The 25,309-nt window shown below is 42.9% G+C and overlaps 1 protein-coding gene across 3 annotated transcripts in view; it reads left to right on the top strand.

Moving 5' to 3' along the window:
- The window catches only part of phc2b (polyhomeotic homolog 2b (Drosophila)), a 48,854-nt gene extending 24,350 nt beyond the window's left edge, over nucleotides 1-24,504 (top strand). For all 3 annotated transcript variants that reach the window (XM_015958574.3, XM_015958576.3, XM_015958575.3), the window contains exons 3-15: nucleotides 671-829; nucleotides 957-1,034; nucleotides 1,254-1,415; nucleotides 4,112-4,222; nucleotides 4,381-4,675; nucleotides 12,756-13,054; nucleotides 13,389-13,590; nucleotides 20,506-20,717; nucleotides 21,240-21,369; nucleotides 21,746-21,848; nucleotides 21,942-22,056; nucleotides 23,745-24,069; nucleotides 24,146-24,504. In XM_015958574.3, coding sequence (XP_015814060.3) covers nucleotides 671-829; nucleotides 957-1,034; nucleotides 1,254-1,415; nucleotides 4,112-4,222; nucleotides 4,381-4,675; nucleotides 12,756-13,054; nucleotides 13,389-13,590; nucleotides 20,506-20,717; nucleotides 21,240-21,369; nucleotides 21,746-21,848; nucleotides 21,942-22,056; nucleotides 23,745-24,069; nucleotides 24,146-24,300 — 2,346 coding nt within the window. In that variant the 3' untranslated portion in view covers nucleotides 24,301-24,504. The remainder of the gene's footprint in view (nucleotides 1-670; nucleotides 830-956; nucleotides 1,035-1,253; nucleotides 1,416-4,111; nucleotides 4,223-4,380; nucleotides 4,676-12,755; nucleotides 13,055-13,388; nucleotides 13,591-20,505; nucleotides 20,718-21,239; nucleotides 21,370-21,745; nucleotides 21,849-21,941; nucleotides 22,057-23,744; nucleotides 24,070-24,145) is intronic.
- The last annotated feature ends 805 nt before the right edge of the window (nucleotides 24,505-25,309 follow it).

Raw genomic sequence — 25,309 nt, 5'->3', positions numbered from 1 at the left:
GGATAAAAATTGTAACTGAAGAGATGAAAACATGACTTCCAGAGTAATTTTACTAGGTCGACTGTATAACTGTAAGAAGGAATGTTTGTCTTTTTTGTTTTCACCAATATTTAGTTTTTTTTAATTTTTTTGCTGGTGTCACTGAGTTAGAAAAATCTGTATATACTCTTTCTTTCAGCCATAGAAAGTAGCATTAATGTGCTAATTTCTTTTAGAATCTTTACTGAATTTTCACACATCTGCATTTGAAATTGTTGACTGGGAAACGCTCAGATTAGAAAATCCTGACAGATGTACGTCGCACTGAAAATTAGCAGTCATGAAAACGGAGTCACTGGAAGAATCGCTTTCTTGGTATCCAGTCAGAGGCAAGGTGTCTGAATTTCATAAATAATAATGAGTAAGACTCCTGCTTTTTTCTGCTTCCCTGAAACAAGAGCACCAGAGCTTTTTTCCTATAGTAACCACCACGTCCCACTGTTTTCATTCTTTTTTAAAAAAAAAAAAGTAGTTTCTCAGGTTACCAAGTCATTTTAGGGCAGCAAATTTACATCCGTAGGAAGAAAAAAATCTTTTATTTTTATTTTTTTTTATTCACAATTTGTGTAGATAAAATGACTTATTGAAATGGGATTAGAGACCATTACTATTTATGTCTCCTTGTGTATAGGTTTTTCAGCAGGCGCTACACAGACAGCCCAACACGGCAGCACAGTACCTGCAGCAGATGTATGCCGCCCAGCAGCAGCATCTGATGTTGCAGACCGCAGCCCTCCAGCAGCACAGCCTCAGCACTGCCCAGCTGCAGAGCCTGGCTGCTGTACAGCAGGTCAGCAAAAGATCATCACACAGAATTTAATCTCACACTTTAGAGGAGGCAATTGCTCCTGCTGCTGGGAGGTATGCCTCAAGAGATTGTACTTCACCGTCGCTTGTCTTTCTCTTGCTTCTGATAGGCCAGTATCACTGCTAGCCGGCAAACCTCCTCACAAAATGGCACTTCATCTCAGCAAACAGGCTCCACTCAGGCTACCGTAAGAGCAGCTTTAAGGCTGGACCTTTTTATTCCCTAACCCCTTGATGCTTAGGTGGTCTGTGTAGAACCAACCCTACATCAGAACCTGTTAAGATTTAATTTAGAGATGTTAGACAGGATTAGTCTGACATCTGCTGTTTCAAACATTTCTGTAAACAGATATGACTAGAGTTATAGAAATGTTAAAATAATAAACCCTGCTTGTCTCTCCACACAGATCAACCTGACCACCTCCCCAGCAGCAGCTCAGTTGATCAGCCGAGCCCAGAGCATCAGCTCCACCCCCACCAGTATTTCACAGCCAGCTGTTCTGCTCGGCAGCCAATCCAGCCCTGCGCTCACAGCCAGTCAGGCACAGATGTACCTGCGTACACAGATGGTGAGAGCACGGAGACGAAGAACATCCCTGCTGGCACATTCACACCAGCTGTGTATCAACTAGGGTTGTCACGGTAACCGGTGTAGCGGTAAACCCCGGTAAAAAAGTTGACAATAATAATAACCGTCTTGTTTTTTAAAAATTCTATTATCTCGGTGGATTACCGTGGCTTCGGTGTAGGTGCGGTGACCCTTACCAGCCACCGTATCATCTGCTGAAGTTGCCGGCGGCTATGCGCACTTTGTTGTTTACAACCAAAACTTTCTTGAAGCTAAAGCTGAAATAATGGCCAAAGGAGGAGGCGGCAGTGCTCAGGACATTTATTATCCCTCAAAGAAGACAAAGTCGGAAGTATGGGCATTTTTGGATATTTGAAGAATGCCGAGGGACAGTTGATAGAAGACGGCTATCCTGTTTGCAGCACGTGCAGAAAAAGTGTCTGTGAAAGGCAGCAACGCTTCAAATCTCATGACACATCTGCGTGACCATCACCCACAACTCTACAGTCAACGCAAGGCAAGCTAACGTTAGCGTTTTAGCTAAAATGCGTGAGCTGAGGACTTGGGTTAAGGGAGAATGCAACGAGTCGCTATATAAAGCAGCCGCAGCGCCGCTACCTGCATATAAACCGTGTCGCGGACACCTCCATATTGAAATGACGCTATGCATTACGGGGCTCCCAGGGGCAGATAAGAGTTGGTCTCTCTCTGAGAATAATTATGAATTTAACAATGATTACTGCCTGATGACATTTTCCCACATCTGCAAAGCTCACTGGAAGGACACAAACATAGAACAATATTTTCCTGATATAGGGATTATTACTCAAGTAAGGGTAAAAAAAAAGTATCTGATTAGAAGGCTACTTGAGTACTGAGTATCACCTGATCTAATATTTTTAAAATGATGACATCAGACAGACAAAAAATAAGAAGTTATGGGCAAATATCGGTATTTTAAAGACTAATGGGCTCGACACACGGGAGGCGACATCGCCTCTCCTCCATTCATTTTCAATGAGACATGCGCAACAAAGCGATAATCGCGGGTCTCCCTCCTACCAAGCGAAACTCGAAAAACGTGCGTGTGAAATTTAGTGCTTGTGCACTTGTCGTGCACAGGCGACCCAGCGACGCGATCCCAGAAAGTTGAAACATTTTCAACTTTTCATCGCTGTCGCTCGGACGAGGACCAATCAAGGGAGGTTTCATTCACTGACCAATGAGCGGACAGGATGCTCCGTACATCTCTGAGCAAACATGAAGGAGAAGTTGATTATTATTATGTTTTATATAGTAAAATCAGAAGTAAGATTTCACACAACTCTAGCAGCATCTTGTGAAACATCATATCTACCGCTTTATTAACTCTGAACCGCTTAAATAACCTTAATTCCCTCCAACCTGACACAGCCAAACAAAACGACGGAAGTTTCAATTTCGCCATGGCACAGAACGCGTAGACGGTTTTGCCGCTGCCCCCTGCCGCGGGTCGCCTCCCGTGTGTCAGGTAATAAAAGCGACAGCGACGAATTTCGCTGAATGCGGTCGTTTGTCGCCTCCCGTGTGTCGAGCCCATAAAGGGAAAAAATGTAAACAAACAACATAATTACAAAATAACTAATTTTAGGCAAATTTTAGACACAAACCGAGGACAATATTTTCCTGATATACAGGGTTTATTTAGTTGTCTGAAAATGTAACACGTTTAAAAAAAATACCGTGATAGTACTGAAAACCGTGATAATATTGGTCACAACAACCGTGAGGTTAAATTTTCACACCATGACAACCCTAGTATCAACACAAACACATTCATACTTGAGTAAATAACGTCTGCCTAAATCATACTATCCCTTCAGCGCTGTGGTTAAAAACACTATAAATGTGTAAATACAAGGTACCTGCTATGTTTATTTATTACATTTTGTATATAGTCCAACAACAGGAAGTGGTAGGTGTCGATGTCTGTTAATTTTAGAAACAAAACAAACTTGTCTCCGTCTAGAACAGATGAAGGGTGTTTTTAAAGACCGAGTTCACTGAAAAACCGTTTTATTTTATTTTTGAAATATGATTGGTCACTCTTGAGTTTCGCATGCAGGCTATACTTTTCTACTCCTATTACCAGCATCAGCCACTAAACCAAAAATGACAAGGAAACCCTTGGGCCAGGAAAACCAACACTGGAAATTACATTCATGGACTCACCCATCTTGGCTCACGATGGGGGAAGACTGTTGTTGGTTTATCGTCCAGGAGAGAGCAGAGTGCGTCTCGGCTAGTAAAAGCTAACTGTTAGCATTAGCAACTCCACCACATGGCAGAACTCCTTCAGACTTGTGTTATTTGTGGAGATAAAACATCAACGCTGCAGAGTAAACAGAGTCAGTGGTAGAGTCTTATTGCTGTTATCCAATCAAAGGTGAGATGTCCAAATATCAGGAAGTAATGATCCAAATCCTGCCTCCCTCTCCGGCTAACTTCTGCTTCCTGAAACAGAAGCACCAGAGCTTTTTTTTCCTCACAGAGAAGGACTCGCAAGGCATTCGTTTATTCTAGAGACCACGTCAGACTCATGAAAAAAATCAGTGAATCAGCTTTAGGCTTTTTTTTTTATTTTACCACTTTTCCTATGATTTGATTCTGTTTTTTACTCATTCAGCTCTTTTTTTAAATCTTTCATACCTGTTTCAGGTGGCCAGGAGTTTGGGCCGAGCCGTTCCTCTGTCTTCGCAGCTCATCTTCACCCCAGCTGCTGCAGTCACAGCTGTCCAGTCGGAGAGCTCCACACAAGCCTCCTCACAGGTATTCCTTTATATAATCACAGAAAGAAGTAATTGTCGTTGCAAATCCAAACTTTGCATAGGCTGATGAGTAATTATTAAATGCTGGGGATTGTGGTCACATTTGTCCAATAATTGTAGAATAACACTTAACCCCCCCCCCCCCCCCATGTCAATAAGAACCAGGTCCAGAATCTGGCCATCCGTGGCCAGCAGGGGGCGGCCACATCCTCCTCTCAAACTCAAACCCCTCAGGCTCTCACTCTGAAGCAGAGCCCAGTGCCCATTCAGCCTGCTTCACACACCAAGAACCCCAGCCAAGGGACCCAAACCTCCACAGGAGCCAAGGCCAGCCCCTCAGACGGCTCCACTGATGGAGGGAAGAAGGGGGACGGTGCAGCAGTCACTGAGGTTCGAGCTCTGAATATGAGCCGCAGCGTTACCGCTGTCAGTGCTCAGCCTCTTATTGCACCAGGTGAGACGAGATTCTTTTTTTTTTTTGTAGAAGTTGTGAAACTCCAATAAATGAATAAAAATGTTCAATATAAAATTACTTCATATATCAGTGACTTTGAGGAAATAAGTAAACATCTAGATTTTAATTCTGAGACCATGAAGATTTTATTTGTGTGGTGCAGAAGACGGTTTTAGAATTGAGTTGAATAACTAATCTGTAACAGGAAATTTTTCAACCAGATAAACGTTTAAACTGCCTTCCAGCTGCTGCGTGCAGATTCTTTGTAACAGACGCTCGTGTCAAATCTAAAATCAACTGGAGGTTTCAAGCGGCTGACAGAAACCTCCAGAAAAGCAGCGCTGTGTTTGTTGTAGGACTGGATGAGGCAGCGTTTTCCACTTTGTATTTTTAGGATCTTTCTCATAAGGCGACATGTCAGGGCCTGCATCACAAATCCATTCACTCACTAAAAGGGTGAAACCAGGCATATTATCAACAGTGTGTTGGGTTGTGTCTGCAGCAGTCTGGCTGCTTTGTGAAAGCAACACGCCCAACACAAAAGTGTTTTTAAACCACTTGTGTAATTGAAAGTCGGGAGTTGATAATTTATTATTTTTTTTACTCCTTTTCCTTTTTAAGTGTGAATTAGCCAACTGTACACACCGATTACATCAAATTAGATCTAGTTCACTCAGATACATTTCTTCGTCCTTAAGAGGCTCCTGATGAGAAAATCTAACGTGAATTTGTTTGTCCACACGTGTGTTCCACATTCATGTATGTATGACTTTGCCCATTTATACATTGAGCGCTGTTGATGGATAATTTTGTTGTCATCTGCCTGCTCGGATGTGTGTGCATATTTTCCATTTTTTGTTTGTGGATTTGTGAAGGGAGTGGGAGTAGGGATTATCCGAGCGTGTCGGAGCACAACTGCGTCTCGCTTTGTTTCAGTAATGGATTCGCATAAAATGAAAGGGAGGATGGAAGCTGAAAATCTGGCTGCGTGCTGTCTGGGAAAAAGATGAACTTGGGTTGCCATGGCAGCAGGCCACGAGGGACAGGTGTGTACATGAGCTGATGGGGAGTTAATTCACCGCTGATCAGGAGGAGAGAATGCTGCGAGGCTGGCTATTGGGACTCAGATGGGGATAAAAGCTTGCTTTCAACTTGACCATGACCGGGTCTTCAAGACCTTAGATTTCCAGGCTAAAAGCATAAAAGCTCAGCTTGACACAGTTGTTAAAAAAAGAACAGTTAACACCCGGTGACCCATTTTTACTTTTCTACGATAGAAACAAAAGCAGTGTTTTAGCAGCTTTAAGTGGGGTTTTCAAGCTCTATAAATGTTCAACTTTATGTACAATATAGTAAGTTACATTGTAATCAGATTTGATCAGATTATTTTTATTTTTCCATGTAAATGTTAAACTACATATTGATCACAAAAGGAACCTGCTGCAACTTAAATCAAAAAACATATTGTGCAAGCATTTGCACCACCTTATGATACACCAAAGGTACAAACAATATGTAACAATTCTATACTGAAATTATCACTAAACAGTTTAACGATTCATTCATGTTGGAAGGAAGGTTTACTGAAACTGATTTCCTTCTCAGCTGAGTGGGTGGAGGTTAGCTTTTCTCCTGTGTAAAAAAAAAAAAAAGCTGAAAATGGACAAAGTCACTGTTAACAGTCTGTGAGCTCCCAGGGTTCCCAAGTCTGTTCCAGCTAACGTTGCAGGACCGACATTTGTAATTTGACACTGGCAAAAAGCCCCAGAGTTGTGGACAGTATGTTAGCCAGTAACAGGAGTGCCCTAGAAGTTATTTGTTATACTCCTAAGAAGCCACAGCACCTTTTTGTTTTATTCTAATATCGGATAAAGATGGCTAGAGACTAACACTGAGCTAACAATGTTAACGGTGAATTAGAAACAAATAGTCGGCTCAAAAAATATCTCAAGCTACTTTTTCAATCACCAAAATCTTTATATTACAGTGAAATGTATTTATCTACTGATCAACTTACTTTTGATGACTCGTCTTTGCTTGTTATCTAGAATCATCTGGTGCTGATCCGTAACTGGCAACAGCCATGAAACTGTCAGAACGGTAGTCAGAAAGTCACTTGTGTTTTTTAAATGGACTGTAGTGCCCAAGTTTAACCACAGGGTGTCATTCTTACGTTGTGCACCTTTACCTTTAGAAATTAACAGGCTGCTAGTGCTGCTGTGGATTTCCTGTTTCACTTATTAGATTGAAGAGTCGTGCCAATTGTTGGATGGTGTTTGGTACAGTGTAACATTTTATAAATGATACAAGCTAATCAATAAGCAAACCATGACATCACAGACACAGGTGTTGTGTAATCCTCAGTTAGATGAAAATGGTTGTGCGCCAGGACTTCCTGCATCTGGATGTCAGTTATTCTAAATAAATTGTAATTTCTCAAGTACAGTGGGGCAAAACAGTATTTAGTCAGCCACCGATTGTGCAAGTTCTCCCGCTTAAAATGATGACAGAGGTCAGTAATTTTCATCATAGGTACACTTCAACTGTGAGAGACAGAATGTGGAAAAAAAATCCATGAATTCACATGGCAGGATTTTTAAAGAATTTCTTTGTAAATCAGGGTGGAAAATAAGTATTTGGTCACTTCAAACAAGGAAAATCTCTGGCTCTCACAGACCTGTGACGTCTTCTTTAAGAAGCTTTTCTGTCCTCCACTCGTTACCTGTATTAATGGTACCTGTTTGAACTCATTATCTGTATAAAAGACACCTGTCCACAGCCTCAAACAGTCAGACTCCAAACTCCACTATGGCCAAGACCAAAGAGCATTCGAAGGACACCAGGAAAAGAATTGTAGACCTGCACCAGACTGGGAAGAGTGAATCTACAATAGGCAAGCAGCTTGGTGTGAAAAAATCAACTGTGGGAGCAATTATCAGAAAATGGAAGACATACAAGACCACTGATAATCTCCCTCGATCTGGGGCTCCTCGCAAGATCTCATCCCGTGGGGTCAAAATGATCATGAGAACGGTGAGCAAGAATCCCGGAACCACGCGGGGGGGGGGACCTGGTGAATGACCTGCAGAGAGCTGGGACCACAGTAACATAGGCCACCATCAGTAATACACTACAACGGCAGAGAATCAAATCCTGCAGTGCCAGACGTGTTCCGCTGCTGAAGCCAGTGCATGTCCAGGCCTGTCTGAAGTAGGGCTGGGCGATATGACGATTTTAGACCGTTTTACGATCTACACATCTGACGGTCTGTCATTTTTGAGAGACCTTTTTATCACGATTCACAGCTCTGCTGTTGAATTTCTGCCTCTGAATGAAAATGGAACTTACCTCAGGCGAATGACACGCCTTTGTTTGACCCTTAACCAATCAGAGTGAGTCATAGTAATATATTAGTGCCCCACTTGTTTTCACCTGTGTGTGAACAAACATGGCTTCGGCCGCGGCTGAGCGACAACGAGGTTTTCGTTCCGAAGAGGAACGCAGGGTTTCCTTAGCGCGCGGCGCTAACAACTTCGCGACGTGACATGTCTCGGAGAAAGCGTAAAAACACGTTGGACGCTTCTTCTGAAGCAGGAAAAAAACATTTCTTCTTAAGCAGGAAAATAACACTTCTTCTGCCGAGCCGGACTGAGCTCGGTCACTGGGTCGTTGGAGCTGCCCCGTGACTGCCTGATGGAAAACCAGCGGGTTTCATCAGACTCGTAGTTTCTTTTTTTGCTGGGGACCCCCTGTATTTTACCGCTCCCTCCTGCAGTCTTCCCCTATTACAATTTAAAATGATTCTGTAAACTCCGTGTATCAATAGAAACAATCTCTGCCTCTGCCAGCTGCAGTAAATGTAGTTTCCAAATAATAAGAGGTGCATTCATCTGTGTATCTCCTTTGATCCGCATTAGTGATGTTTTCAGCACCAGAACAGTGAAGCAAAGAAAGATTCCTGAGTTTGTTAGTAATTTTATTTATTAGGTGCATCTAACCTGTTCTATTTTTCTCTGAAATGAGATCAAATCAGTGCTTCTATGGGTTGTCTCCAATCTGCACTGGAAAATTTTACTTTATTTAGAGACTTGTTGCAGAAAATATTCAGAATGCACAGTTTTTTGCTACCACAAGCGATCTCTGGTCCAGCCGCACATCAGAGCCGTATTTGAGCTTAACTATCCACTACATGAGCAACTGGGAGCTACATAGTATTTTGAGCAAGTTAATGTTTGCACAATACGTTTGCAATTGACATGTTTGCACTTAAAATATGTTTACGATTTTAATTTATGTTAAGTTACTTGAAAAACGAGAAAAACTGATTTTTGTAATTGTTTCTCTCAGGGCTTTTATCATCTCTGGTTTGAGTTTAAAATATAAGTGTGTTAGCACTGTGCTGATTATCCCTAATATGAATAAATGTTTATTTATTCAATGTTTCTCTTCTTTAATACGCAATTGAAGTTATGCTATTCATGGATAAAAAATCGTGATAAAATCGAAATCGTGATAAAATATTGGAAAAATCGTGATATTCTATTTTTGCCATATCGCCCAGCCCTAGTCTGAAGTTTGCCAGAGAGCACATGGATGATACAGCAGAGGATTGGGAGAATGTCATGCGGTCAGATGAAACCAAAGTAGAACTTTTTGGTATAAACTCAACTCGTCGTGTTTGGAGGAAGAAGAATACTGAGTTGCATCCCAAGAACACCATACCTACTGTGAAGCATGGGGATGGGAATATCATGCTTTGGAGCTGTTTTTCTGCTAAGGGGACAGGACGACTGATCCGTGTTAAGGAAAGAATGAATGGGGCGATGTATCGTGAGATTTTGAGCCAAAACCTCCTTCCATCAGTGAGAGCTTTGAAGATGAAACGTGGCTGGGTCTTCCAACACGAAATGATCCCAAACACACCGCCCGGGCAACAAAGGAGTGGCTCCGTAAGAAGCATTTGAAAGTCCTGGAGTGGCCTAGCCAGTCTCCAGACCTCAACCCCATAGAAAATCTGTGGAGGGAGTTGAAAGTCCGTGTTGCTCAGCGACAGCCCCAAAACATCACTGCTCTCGAGAAGATCTGCATGGAGGAATGGGCCAAAATACCAGCTACTGTGTGTGCAAACCTGGTAAAGACCTAGAGTAATCGTTTGACCTCTGTTATTGCCAACAAAGGTTATGTTACAAAGTATTGAGTTGAATTTTTGTTATTGACCAAATACTTATTTTCCACCCAGATTTACAAATAAATTCTTTAAAAATCCTGCCATGTGAATTCATGGATTTTTTTTTCACATTATGTCTCTCACAGTTGAAGTGTACCTATGATGTAAATTACTGACCTCTGTCATCATTTTAAGTGGGAGAACTTGCACAATCGGTGGCTGACTGAATACTTTTTTGCCGCACTGTAACTGCATATCTAAAAATCATGTTAACATTTTCCATTTGGGGAACTGTTTGCTTATCTTCTATGTCTGGTGCATGGTTCATTGTAGATTAAGGGCAATTTAATTGAGGTTTGACTTTCTAAAATGAAGGAGGTGTTTTCATCAGCTGCCAAGACTATAAACTGTGACCACATCAAGAAATATTCTTAATTCATCTTGGCATAATTTTGTTAAAATAAAATAAAATAACAACAGCTCCACAGTTTCTAATAAATGTTCCCAAAGCTGACTACTTTGCCTTGTCCTGTAAGAACCTGGGAGGAAACAATGTTAGTCCATTTGACTTGGTGCAATAATTATCTGTCATCCCTTCCTATTGTCGAGAAAGAGCCGAGGAGTTATTACAAAACCACAGCGGAGAACCCCCCAGAACTACGACCCTGGATGATTAGAAGAGCGGATCTGTGCAGGATGTCGCTTCAACGTTCTGCTTTAACATGATCACAGAAAGACTTTGAAACATGAAAACTGCTTTGCTAAAGAGAACCACCACCTGCATTAAGATAATTATTTTCTCATACCAAAATAGATTTATTCGATTCTTTCCTATTCTATTTTCTTCCTGGAAATCGGGCCGAGCGGTTGAGTCTGAACTGGATTGATGCAACAGTTGTAACATGTTTTGTAGAACGTTTATGAACCTGATGGAGAGTTTTCTTGCATTTGGGAGAAGATGTAAAGTGGCTTGCTGTTGTAGATCCTGTGTTTCATCAAAGTAAACCAACGTGGCAGCCAGGGAGAATATGGAAACTCTGGGATTTTCCAGAGCCTTCAGTGCTACAAACTGAAAGGAATGTGTGCTGTCCTCATCTTCAGGACCTTTCACAACACCCAGTATGAGGTCTATAAAGATTTTCCTTTGGAGGCACGGTGACCACTGCTACATAATAAATACTGTGTGGTTTGCATGTGTACATCAGTGTGGGAGTGAGGAGGCTCAGCGTTCCTGTCTTTAATCTGAAGAGCAGCTGTGACATTTCTTGTTCTGTTAAAACTTCTCAGTAAAGCCTTGAAAAAGTTGTCATGGTTTGTTGGAAGGGTTGATCATATCCAGCACATGGATTCAGAAATTCCCTTTCTCCTCCATGACGTCCCTGGGAATGTCATGATTCATCAGTGGAGTTTTAAAGTGACAGTGTGTAGTTTCCTGGCGCTAGGGTGCAGTACTCACATTTCAGGGTAGTTTTGCATCATATCGCCATGATTGTCGCTAGTTCTAGAAAACATTACGTTAAAAGATATCAGTGGAGCAGAAGGCATGCAACCTCAGCGTGACTCCTCAGACTTTGATGGTCCTTCAGTTCATTCCATCAAGAGAATGCAATGCTGATTGTAGTTTTCTGGCGTTGTAGTTTCTGGATCTGCTCAGGGTCCTGCGCCTGCCTATGATGTCATCATGCTACGGCAATACTGCTCGGCCAAAATATATTGCGTCTAGAAAAAACAAAACACTTTCCATCACGTCATGTCAAAAGCACTAATGACATGCAAAATTTACTGGATAAAAACATCTATTTTCCACGGACGGGCACAGACTGCAGTTAACGCCTTGCAGGGGAACTTTGAAACCAGATGGAGTCTATCCCACACAAAACATCATGAAAAGAACGGGGAGAGGGGGGTGGCAGGAGGGGGATCAGGGACAATTGCTGATGTACTTGGCAATTTTCCACTCTTGGAGTTATTTGTTAGGTTTATTAACATCAGCAAGCACACATCCGTGTTCACACGGGTCCTGCAGCAGGAGCTGCTGTGGTGTTCTTTGGTGCAGTAGTAAGTCATCTCTTGATTGGGTTGAGTAATGAGAACGAGGTTATTAGTTTTTATGTTTCCTGGTTGAGTTGTTGGAGATGAAGGAGAGAGCAGGAGACCCGCTGACTCTACATCAGCTCTTTAGAGAGCGTCATGGGCAGTTGGCTCAGCGTGTTTCTTCCTGAAGCCTTTCTAATATTAGCGTAGCCTCAGGCTTCTTCTGCAGAACAGTCACACATGTTGCCACAATACCAGATTGATGTGTTGTGTCTCTGGCTGCAGGGCAAGTTATGAGTTCAGGATGTCTTCCTACCCGCGACAGCCCCGACAGGTGGTGACAGGCCATTTTGAGACAGTTTATGAGTAATGGTAAGGTCAGAACTGCAATATGGGGCCTGTCTGTGCACCCTTCAAAAAGCTCTTAATATTAAATCTTGTCAGCAAGGGGCACAGAGGTGACGGCAGCACTGCCAAATGGGATCTTTTGTTCAGACATTTACTTTTTCACTGTTTATAGGCCTGGGGCCGAGTGCTTCATCACTTTATTTCCTCACATTTTTGCCAACTGTAATTGCTTTGCTCATCATCAACGGTGGCAGCAAACACCCTTTAGGGGAACGTTTGTCTCATTTGTTTATTTGCTTCAAGGCCAATTTTAGTAATAACCGGATTTTAATTTGTGTATATAAAAAGGAAGTTTGTATTCCATGCCTACCGGTTTCACTGTTTGCTCAGACAAACCTCTGCAGCCACAGGAAAAATGAATTAGCAGGGCCTGATGAGAGATTTGCTTGTTTATCAAGTAGCTTTGCGGGTGAAACACATTGAGTTTAGGACATAATCAAGGTGGCTAAGGTTGATGGTTTCTTGTTCCAGCGTACACCCAGATCCAGCCTCATCCGCTGGTTCAGCAGCACAAGCAGCAACTTGTGGTCCAGCAGAGCCAAGGATCCCAGAGGACGTCAGGCCAGCTGCTGCAGACGGCCTCCATTCAGCCGTCGCAGCACCCCGTCCCAGTGCTGCCCAAACCTGCCCATCACCAGCCATCCACTCCGAGCCAGCAGGCTACCATCTTCCACTCCACCATCAGCCCCCATGCGCTCCACTCCTCACTCAGCCAAGCCAAAGCTCAGCCCGTGCAGCTCACTGCCATCAACCTACAAATACAGCCGACGGTAGGTGTGCTGTTTGCATCCATGCTGAGTAACGACTATCTTCCCTTGTGTCTTTACCGCTGTTGGACGAACACCAGAAAACACTTCTGTATCTTGTCACCCGATTATAAAAGTACTTATTAATTATTCTGCCAGCATCCACCTGTGATTATCTTTAGTGTTTTAGTATTATTTAGTATTACGAGTGTTGGCATCCTTTCTGTTTGGGGGGAAATCAAATGTTCAGTCAGTTCTACAGAAGAAACTTCGTAATGTCTTCAGGTATCACTTACGTCTCAGATGTTCCTCCTCATTTATTTGTCCTTCTGTGTTTTGCTTTTCATGCTCATCTCAGCCCCCCCGACTAGTTCAGGACAACAAGGATAAGCCCACATCTTTAGTGGTTAGAGAGACGAGTCAGACACACTCCGTGCAGCAGCCACAGCCACCACCACCACCACCACAGCAGTCACAGCCCGAGCCTCCTCCATCACAGCCCTCCAAGCCTGTAGAGCAGCCCAAGGTTAACCCCACCACACCACCTGTTCAACCTCGAGGTAACGTCTGAACCAGATTCAATCAGCTGGCCAAATGTTTGGCATGTAAACGGTTATTAATGCCTTCAAAAAGAAAATCTTAACAATGTTGCATTCTCAACAAAGTAGTGCTCTTGTTTTGCTATATTCCTGCTTAATGTGTGCCTTCAGATGGTTCAGATTACCAACAGACATGCAACATAGCAACATATGATGGATCCATGGTCTCCTAGACATGAGATGGTAGAAATGCAGCCTACACTCTAGGTCTAAGGCAGGGGTGTCAAACTCAAACTCACAAGGGGCCGAAATGAAAATCTGGGACGAAGTCGCGGGCCGAACTTAATATTTTTTGAAAAAGTGACGGCAAATTTGCACATTTTCTTTATCAACATATATGCAATTTTGAACTTTTTAATTTGGAAACAAACTTATTTTTGCATTAACTCTGAATGTGGAATAACCAAATTACACACGAGCAAGTCAATTTTAAATAAAACGCATCAGCGGTATTCATTACTTGTGGTATATTCAGCATTTTTATAATCCATTCAGGATTTATGTTTTCTTGTTGTTTGTTCATTTTTCTTATTTTTTATTTTCCTTTTTTCTCCTGTAATAAGTGTCATCACTGCTGTGACATCTAGCTTTCCCCACTGAGGAACAATAAAGGGATTTTCTATTCTATTCATCTATCTGCAGCCAGAAAAAGAGCATAAAACCAAAATATTTAAAGCTCAGTTTGCTCCACTGGTTTACTGTGATGCTCACCTGTTCCAGCCAGATACCTGCATCATGGGGTTGATGAGCTGAGGAGAAGACTCCTGTTGTTTTGCTCATCTTCATCATAATAATGATAACAGGTGCTCACATAGGTTTGTGCTGGTAAACATGAAGAACGTCTCAGCAGCTTGACCACGTTGTTGTGTGTCGGGGAGGAAAAATAACGACAGCAGCCACAGAGTCGTGCTGATTTGAGCGTGTCGCTGCTCGCTGGAGTTATATCAGCTCTGTCTGGAAGTTGGTTGGAAAACGTTCTCTTTCAGTCGTGAACACATTACTGAGCGGTTAAAATCTTTGTTTCTGGGCTTTAATGTCAGAAAATAGCTGAGTAAACTCGGCGCTGAGTGAGAGGAGTGTTTAGTTTGTCCGAGACAGCGGAGCTGCAGACACCGGCAGCAGACGCTGGAAAAAACCAAGGCCCCACAATGCGGGTGAAAAATTGAGGCCAACGCGGAAGTGAAATAAATTGCAGTTCCACCCTCATCCGCTGTGTCAGAAGCGGGCAAATCCTCATTGACTCCCATGTTAAAAATACCAATTTCACAGCAGAAATAAACATGTTTACAAGCCTGGTACCAAAACATGTTTTTTGTTTAAATGATCTAGTTTACACTCATGACAACTCTGAGGGGGGTGAATTTTTTTCTCACTCTTCTAAGTGTATTAAAAGCCTAAAATTCTGTATAATAAATGAGCATCAGACCCACGTGACCGCAGAGCTAGCTCCGGGGAAAGGCCTCAGTCTGAGCCTCGACCTCGCCTGAAAACTGTTCGGTCATTTTCAGTTTCTCAACTTAGACCAGTAGTTGTAGCGTTTGTGCGTTCTTTTTTTTTGGACATTTTTAGTGCAATTGTTGGACAAAGTGACTTGCTGTGGCATTAATTGCACTAATAGAACGTCCAAGGAGTCTCCACTTCATTTTTTTCTCTAAGTAAAATTATATTTATGCATTTTAGGTCACTGCCGAGCTGAGCTTAGATTTTAACATGTACTGTTTAACCATGAAATGTAAATGTAATAGGGTAAAACCCAGTGCATTTAACATAATGCTGCACTTTAGAAAATGGGTTGAAATGTAACATGTTGGTGGAGCTGGGTTCCGACTATCGGCTTGTGGAGCTCTCGGGAGACCGATGTTTTCCACCCGGTTCTCCCCTCCCCGCAGCTCGGCGCATCTCTGTCTGCTGCGCGGCTTCTGACTGCTGCGTGGGCTGCCGGCTTGTGGAGCTCTGGGATGGAAACCTTTCCACCCGGTTCTCCCCAGCGGCAGCTCTGCGCATCTCAGATCGCAGCGGCGCTTGTCTGCTGTGTGGCGGCCGGCTTGTGGAGCTCTCGGGAGACCTCTGTGTTCCACCCGGTTTTACCCAGCGGTCAGCCCGGCGTATCTCTGACTCAGAAGCTCTGGTGTTGTGCACAGTTAACTCCAGTTGTAGCTAGGTTGCTACCTCCATTAGCTTAGCTCCCACCTCCGCATTAGCTTTGGGTTAGCTTCAGTTTAGCTTGTAGCTAGTTCGACCGGGTGTCGTCAGTTGATCCCAGCCTTACAGCTCCACCCTCAGCTCCACCTCTCTTCCCTTTTGTGGAATTGTCTGGGCTTGACGAAACCTGTGACACGGTCAAAAATCGGTGGTGGCCACCTCCCATTTTAGCTCAAAAACTTATTATTGGAGACTATGGAAACCCATTGTCCAATATTTATGTCGATGGAAAAAACGCAAAGGAGGGGCGCTTCAGCTCCGCGCTAATGTCGCAAAGCATCATGGGAGTTGTAGTCTTTGTGGTAAAATCAGCCAGCGGGTCAGTTTTAATATATTTTTGATATTTATCTCACGGGCCACATAAAAATGCTCCGGGCCTTGTGTCGGACACGTGGTCTAAGGTGACCTAGGTCCATCCAAAGTAATAAACTGGGAGCCTTTATCCCAGTTTAGAAAACTGAACTCTCTAATGAAGTTTGTTCCACTCCGGTACAGTAGGTGGTGACATGCGCCCTTTTGTATCGGCATTCTGCTGGTTAGCTTAGCAACACGAATAGTAAACAAATGCTGGCGGTAGTGAAGCAGATGAAGTTAAAACAGGATATGCACAATGACCGAAGGAATGGACGACAACAACAATGCAACACAGCTTTATTTGATATTTGACAGTTTTACACGTGTTATTTGATATGCTCAGAAGACCGCTGCTGTGGTCTTGTCACTTCCAGAAGTTACCGGTATCAGTTCGACTGAGCTGTTTACATTCGGGTGAAGTTGGGTTCCTACTCTTATCTGGGAGCTTCAGCACCATTAGAACCGGTTTGCCTTCAGTTTATTTACATGTCATGCATTAAAAAAAATACGAGGCCAGTCTAGTTAGGGCAATCATTCCTTCTTCTGATGCACATGTAAACCAAGCCCCCATAATTCGGGTCTGGAAATGACGCCAATACGGAAGTAACATAAATTGCAGTTCCACCCTCATCCGCTGGGGGCTGGTGTCAGAAGCGAGCAAATCCTCATTGACTCCCATGTTAAAAATATCAATTTCACAGCAGAAATAAACATGTTTACAGCCTGGTACCAAAACATGTTTTAGGTTTAATAGATCTAGTTTACACTCATGACAACTCTGAGCGGGGTGAATTTTTTTGTCACTCTTCTGTTTAACTGTATTAAACGCCTAAAATTCTGAATAATTGATGAGCATCAGACCCACGTGACCGCAGAGCTAGCTCCGGCAAAAGGCCTCGCCTGAAAACTGTTCCATGATTTTCAGTCTCTCAGCTTAGAGCATTAGTTGTGCCATTTATGGATTTTTTTGGGACATTATTTGTGCAACTGTTGGACAAAATGACTTGCTGTGGCATTAATTGCACTAATAGAACGTCCAACGAGTCTCCACTTCATTTTTTTCGGTAAGTAAAATTATATTTATGTATTTATCTCGATTTTTAGGTCACTGCCACTCTTGCACTAGCTGAACTTAGATTTTTAACATGTACTGTTTTACTATGAAATTTAAATGTAATAGGGTAAAACCCAGGGCATTTAACATAACGCTGCATTTTAGAAAATGGGTTGAAATATAACATGTTGGTGGATCTGGGTTCTGACTATCGGTATTGTCCCCTCCCCTCAGCGGCAGCTCGGCGCATCTCTGACCGCAGCAGCGCTAATCTGCTGCACGGCTGCCGGCTTGTGGAGCTCTCGGATGGAAATCGATGTTTTCCACCCGGTTCTCCCCAGCTGCAGCTCGGCGTATCTCTGACTCAGAAGCTCTGGTGTTGTGCACAGTTAACTCCGGTTGTAGCTAGGTAGCTACCTCCATTAGCTTAGCTCCCACCTCCGCGTTAGCTTTGGGTTAGCTTGTAGCTACATCGCTTGGTGTCGTCATTTGATCCCAGCCTTACAGCCCCACCCTTTTGTGGAATTGTCTGGGCTTGACAGAACCTGTGACATGGTCAAAATGGCGGTAGTGGCCACCTCCCATTTTGGCTTAAAAACTTATAATTGGAGTCTATGGAGACGAATTGTCCAGTATATATGTCAATGATGTAAACGCACAAATCTCAGTGTTTCCACTACATAGACTCAGGCGTGGCGGTCGGTCTGTTACCCCTGCACGCCACAGCTGGAAATTTTTCTTGGGGGGAACACTAAATCTGATTACAAAACTGTTGTTCAAGAGTCTTTTTATTTAACTACAAACTTTATTCTAGCCTAATCATGTAAATGTGCTTCTTCTTGGTTAACAGCAACATAAAACTGGCTTTACTGTAAATAGTAATGCTTGTTTTTCAGCAGCTTCCAGTTTACAATGGACGTGTGCCTTTGTGATTACTGTTAATAAAAACTTGTTTCTCCTTTTGCAAATCAGTTATAATGTGAAGAATACATTTGCTCTCACGTGCCTAATCTGCAGTTTTTGCACCTGTTCCGATAGTTGCTGTCATGAAAATTATTCATAAGATGCCCTTTTGAATTTGTTTCTTTGTGAGGTGTTACGGGATATTCTTTCCCTTTTATGTATTAGTTTACTTTGAGTTTATTGAACAAGGACAGGACAAAAGACAGTGTTACATGTAATGTTGTTTCCTACAGAGGTTTTCTAGCCAGAGGTTAATTAGAAAACGTTGTCCTTGGTTTGACTTTTAGAGGAAATCAAACAACAGCATTTATAGCATTTATCAATACACACACACACACACACACACACACACACACACACACACACACACACACACACACACACACAAATAATGTGTTAGCTGATAGAAAACATCAGTGTTCCCAAATTTGTTTTTTGTTTCAGCTCTTTTTTCATCTGGGAGTTAAAAGTTGTAACATTTGTTTACAGCTTTATGTGTGATGGTAGATTGTTCCAAATGTCCAAATTAAGATTTGTTCTGTTAATTGATACTGCTGTTGGTCCCAAATACTTGTGAGTTTGTGCAAACACTTGTCTGAAGAAATCAGAGTTGTTTAATGCCTAAAGATATGTAATTAAATATGGATATTTTCTGATGTTCATTGTTCAAAAACAAAGATTAAAAACAAGGACTTGTTTTAATTTATAGTTACTTAATTTATGGTTGTACTGCTACTATGGTGTTCCCTCTGCAAGCTTTTTTTGCTATATTTTTAGATAATTGGGCAATCTTTCATCCTGTTTTTATCTGTTATCTTATCTATATTTCTTGCTTATATATCTTGGCCGTATTTGTACTTGGGTGTATTTCTCTGTTGGCCATTGCAGGATTTATTGTTTTAATTTCTTCTTTTATGTGTGTACAGCACTTTGGTTGATCTTCTGTTTAATGCTATATAAATAAACTTAGTGGCCCAACCACTGATTAGAGGGGATGTGGCCCCCTGAACCAGAAAAAGTTTGTGACACCCCTGCTGGTCTAGACGGTGTTGGTATCTGATGGAGGCATGAGCCCCCGTATCTGCAATTCTGCTGTGTTTATTAGATGCGTGGTCCTCTAGTAGTGTGTGAAGAACGGTGTTTGGATGTCCGGTTCAATCAGGTTCCCGGTAGAAGCTCAGCGGGAGGACCGGAGCTGCTGTGGGAGGAACCGGGAGGCGGACTCAGCCTTTCACTGGCTGCTTTAAAGCGGGGATGCAGCTTTAAGACGCGCTCAGTTTCCGCTGCAGATCCGCGTGTTCCTGCCTCGGATCGTCAGAACAACAAATCAACCGAACCGAGCCGCACATGCCTTTGTGACCGAACAGCCCGGAAGTTGCGCGGTAAGAGAACTTCTCCCGTTCGGCTCTGGGGATGAAGAAGCATGGCGTCAGGATCCGTGTTTTCTTTCGGTTGTGTGTCGGTGTTTAGGGTTAGGGTAAAAGCTGTGATGGATGCAGCTTCGGACTTGTGTGTTTATGACCGACGTGTTACCGGAAATGTTCGCCTGGCAGCAGCAGGTGGACAGTGCTGGTTCGGTTTGTTGCAGAGGGTAGCTGTGGAAATGTTATGATTATACGCGAATAAACTCAATTATACTGTAAAGTCAATTAGTTCTAATGCAGAGATTCCTCACTGGTTTAAGCTGAAGCTTCATACCCTATACAGAAGTTAAAGGTGCAATAGTGCTGCTTCTGTTTGAATGCATGATGAAAGCATGACATCTGAGCATTTGCATATGAAAAACTAACATGTCTTCCAGATTTGATTGGAATTTGACCAAATGATTGCAGGTAGCTGAATATTTGTTTAAATTGTCTCGAGATGCACCGATTCTGGTTTTAGGAAACTGATACTACACATACATGGATGGATGGGTAAAAGGGTCACAGAAATGCCTCTTTTGAAACCAGCTACCTGAAACTAAAGCTATTTCCAGTTAAAGCAAAAGTCATGATTCTGAAAGCATGGAAAATCCATGATTAAAGCTTAGTGATGGTAAGGTTTTATTGCTGCTTGGCAACGATGCTTTCACAAACAAAAAGATGAAAAACAATATTTTTTGATTCTCAGATAGTCTGATTCAGTGTCTGATTTATTTGGTGCATCTCTAATAGTCGTTACCATCTCTTTTTAAATATATGGAGAACAAACACTGCTTTTCAGATACATCAGCAGCTCTTGTCCCCTTTTTAATCCACTTCAGCCAGAGGTATTATTTGGCGCACCAACTGTTCCATCATTTTCTCCTTTTCCTTGTCCAGGAGGAGGCTCAGTTAAGAGGCCAAGTGCAGCGACAGAAACCTCATCTCCAGCCATGACCTCAGGAAACGAAAGCGAGGCACCAACCGTGACGGGCAGTGCGCCACACAACGGAGAGAACAAACCGCCACAGGCCATCGTCAAGCCGCAGGTCCTCACGCATGTCATCGAAGGCTTCGTCATCCAGGAGGGAGCGGAACCGTTTCCTGTGTGTGTAAGTGCCCTGACTCAGATTTTACTGGCTGAGAAACACGACGGACGACCGCGGTCTGCACTGAACATGCCTGCAGGGAAACACAAACCCTCTGCTGCGGTTTTATGGTAGCTCAAAGCGTCTTGTTTAAATCAGCCGTTTATTACAAGGAGATGGGAAGCTGACAGACTACAGATGGTCGGATGAATATAAGTGGAACAACTGACACGTTTACCTTTAAAATGTAAAATAATCACCTGCTTTAAAGTGATGCTTCATCATGTGGCGTGTCTGTGTTTGATGTTAACATCGTGCAATGTTTAAGTCCTGAAAGACCCAAACCTTTTAGTCTGCCTCCTTCTGGACAGTCTGTGTAAATGGTTGCCACGTTTCCAAACGTGAATCATCATACTTTGAAATCTTCAAACTTTCTTCTGATTGCCTGAATGTCCACCTGAACAGATGTCTTCTCCTGTGCCTTCCCACCTCCATATGTGCTAAACGGTGGTTTTATTATGTGAATCTTTTTCATTCCAACCCCAGGTGGAGCGCCTGCCCATCCTCATCAACAGTGAAAAGAAGCTGGATCATCAGCTCTCCTCAGACCCCGACAAAACTCCCATCAGCAATGCAGCGAACTCCGACTCCGAGCCCGAAGTCATGAACCAACCAGGTGAGACCGAACAGCTTTGCTTTCATTTGCACTTTTACTTGTGTAACGGTGAGTTAAACCGCTCTGTGCCTCGTACGTCTTTAAGGAAGGCGTGATGTGTATGAAATTGGACATCTGTGATGAGTCAGGCCTGTTAGCCTGCTGCTTATAAACAACACAAACTACTTAGTTTAGTTTCATACACGTGGATCTCTTCATCATTCAATATTTGGTTCTAGAGCAGAGGCAGAAGTCGAGCTCTAATGATGTAAAATGAATCAATTCAATAACCCGGATCAGTTTTGGCACATTGATCACTTTTCAGAGGGTGAAACTTTCTTCAGACCACCTGCTTCTGTTCAGCGTCTCATGTTTCTGTTGCTTTTCTGTCCCACAGAGAAAGAAGAGCCCAAGCTGACGTGCGAATACTGCGGATGGGTGGACTTTGCGTACACGTTTAAGGGTTCCAAAAGGTTCTGCTCGGTAGTTTGTGCAAAAAGGCAAGTCTCTTGGATGTTGACATCTCTAAATGTGAACAATCAACAGGAAAGTTTTTGGCCTAACAAATAAAATCCGTTCATCTTTCTGAGCAGGTACAACGTGGGCTGTACAAAGCGGGTTGGACTCTTCCATCCAGAGAGGACCAAACCAGCCAATCGCTGGCGTCGAAGGAACCATGGCCGCTTCAGTATAGAAGCTAAAAAACAGGTACAGACATGGCCACACTTGTGCACATGCTGCACCGACAACACGAAGAGCTAAGCCGTACATTTGTGCTTTTGCTGTTCTTTGAAAGAGTCGGTGAGAAACATTCAATACAGAAAAACAGTCCAGCTGCTTCTAAGGCTTTGTCATGTTAGAAACTGCATTGATGCATCGACCCTTTGCACCTACGTCACTTGGTCACGTGGGTCCACAATGGTAGACATCAACAGTGATTTATGGGAGCATTGGTTTCTACTGGTTCAAGTCCAGTTTGCTTGTGGGAAGATTTAGTACACCAGGTGAGGCTCATAGAGAGCGGTGTTAACTGGGGATGTCCCGATACAAGTTTTTCACTTCCGATCCAACACCGATACTGCAGCCTTGTGTGTATTGACTGATATCAATCCGATACGATATCGGCACAAACCAAACATGCTTTTACTTTTTCTGTAGTGTAGAATCTACGAAAGGCTTGACCAAGTGGCGTTACTCAGAGAACAAAAGCCAGCAACAGTACGAAAAAGCGGACGTAAACGTAAACCTTAAGCATAATGTATAACAAATGAATACAATAATAAATAATCAGTTAAAGACAAATATTTTAAGTAAATAAATAAACAAAAATTTCTTTTAAAGTGAAAAGTGCTAATTCAAGGTCACTTTTATGTTTTACTGCAAATGATGGGAACAGCAGAGGGCAATAAAAACGGTATTGTCCATGGATCAACTGCTGCAAGTAGAACGTCCCAAGTTTCAGTGTCACACACTGCGAAAAGCCTCGTGCTGTGTTTGTGATGCTGCTTCATACGTTCAACGAGGTTGGACGTATTAAACGTTCCCGGTTCTGTTCCACCACGGGAAACTTGTGCATGGCAAAGGTTCCACTGAGCCACACGGTCTTTTTCAGACTTTAACTAAAAATACTGCCACATGGCCGACATTGCTCTTGTTCCTTGCTGCTTTGCTAGCAGGCACTGTTCTGATCACGCAGGCTTTTCATGCTGGATCTGGGCGCTGCTGGATAGAATTGCTAGAATGAAAGCGTGACGGACTGCTTATACTGGAGATTTTTTATGTTTTGGGGCCAATCTCAGACCTATTTCCAATATCGCAACGGGACATCCCTAGAGTTTACAAAAGTTAAGTCTAAGCTAGTTTACCAGTGCTAGCTTATGTTCTCCCTGATGCTGATCACAGATGTTAACAAGTTGCTGACTTTGACCAAATTCACCTACTGGATTTATAAAATGATGTGATAAACAGCAGTTTAGGCTTCTAATGAATATTTTTTGGGAGTACTTATCAAGCAGATGTTATTCAGGAACGTAAATATACATTCAAATAAAATTCCGAAGCGGCTTCGGTATGTCTGCGGACATGCCTGACTTTAAATCGGCTTTACTAAGGAGTTATGTCGGCGGATTCCGATTTATAAACAAAGTCAAATGTTGGCCCAGTATATCGATCAGGTAGGGCCTGTCTCATAACGGCGACGCTCATCTTGCCAAATAAGCAATATTCAAACACGTAATCCTATGTTGGACCAATATTATCAATATCTAGTAATTCACTGTGGCGGAAGGTAATGCACGTCCTTCATAGCGAAACATCAGAATATAATTTATTTCATGTGAAAAGAGTCAGATTTTCCATCAACTAAGTCTCAAGCATCTTTTGGTTTCCCTTCACAGAAACTGTCCCCGTCACCACAACAGACCCAAGGCGGCTCTGTGTCATCGCCACAGGCCTCCCAGCCCAGTCAGGAGGAGTCCAGCCCGTGCTCGGACATATCCAGCTACGAGGAACCACAGTCTCCCCTGTCAGCAGCCAGCTCAGGACCCCTCGCTCCTGCTCCTGCTTCCGCCCAAGCCCCCGTCCACCGGCAGCCCAGCAGGTCATCGGACCAGGAGGGCTGCACTGGAAGAGATGCACCATCATGCTGCGAGCGCTTCTTACCCAACGACGCCACTAAGTGGAACGTGGAAGAAGTTTACGAGTTCATTTGTTCTCTACCAGGTCAGTGGGATTCGCTGCGTGCATAGAACACACAAACTTGTGCAGGAATGACAAGTTTTCCTCTGCTGGTTTCCAGGTTGTCAGGAGATTGCAGACGAGTTCCGCTCTCAGGAGATCGACGGACAGGCCTTGCTTCTGCTGAAGGAGGACCACCTAATGAGCACCATGAACATTAAGCTGGGACCCGCACTTAAGATCTTTGCGCGCATCAACATGCTGAAAGACTCATAGCAGGACAACACGCATGTAGACGTAGTACTGACTGCACTGTGACCCGGCCGTCACCTCACCTTTGGACTGGTTCGGGTCACATCCTGCTTCCGTCTGCCTCCGACTCAACAACTCCTGTTTCACCGGTATTGAAAATGCTACACGGTGCAGAGTTGTTTTGTCTTCATCTGCTTTGTTGTTCGAGCCAGTCACAATCATCTTGGGGAGGTGACGCTATTGGTAGAAGAGCTGAGAAAACAAGTTGACCTGTTCAGTTGGCTGGGGTCACACACCTGTAGTGTCTGTACTGTTCTACATGTTTTAATGGGGCTTGTTGGTGTGTGGATGACAGGAAGCTGGTTTTATGTGTGGCTAAGAACAAAAGATTTCATTCACCAATTGTCTTTTTATTCAGCACATGTTCTTTTGCCTTTTCACTTAAGAAGTCTCCCACAGCTATCGAATGCTAAGCTTGAATGCAGAGACAACCGTTTAAGGAGCTTTTTGGTGGCATTGATTTTATTTTTCACTCTAATTTTCTACGCGAGGCTTTGTCTGCTTACAGATGATCTTCGTCCCTGCTCTTTTTGGATGACTAACTAGGATATGACATTGATTTTCTCTCAGGATCAAAGGAGGACACTAATTTATCCAAGCAACAAGTTTGGTTTGCTGCTCTTTACACAACCTGGCATTTTTAGCTCATCTGTTTTTTGGGGGGGATTTTTATGCAAACTGAGTTTTGTGCATTTGTAAAACAATGCAAAGATTTGTGCAAAGCAGCTCAAGTGAGGTGAAATGTGTGTGCTTTAACTTATCTTTTTTTTAATTTTTTTTTTTTTTTCATTTTATATTTTAAATAATATGCAAATTTGTAAGATTTTTGTGTGGGAGGTGCTTTTGTTGAGATGTCCATACCTGTTTTGTTTGTGATAGAAAGTCAACTTTTTAGAAGATACCTTGTTAAATTCTTGTATTTATGATTTAAAAAAAACTTTGTTACACATTTTGCAGTTATAAATAATTTACA

The sequence above is a fragment of the Nothobranchius furzeri genome, chromosome 3 (assembly GCF_043380555.1).
Source record: "Nothobranchius furzeri strain GRZ-AD chromosome 3, NfurGRZ-RIMD1, whole genome shotgun sequence".
NCBI lineage: Eukaryota > Metazoa > Chordata > Actinopteri > Cyprinodontiformes > Nothobranchiidae > Nothobranchius > Nothobranchius furzeri.
This window is presented reverse-complemented; position numbering and strand designations above follow the sequence as displayed.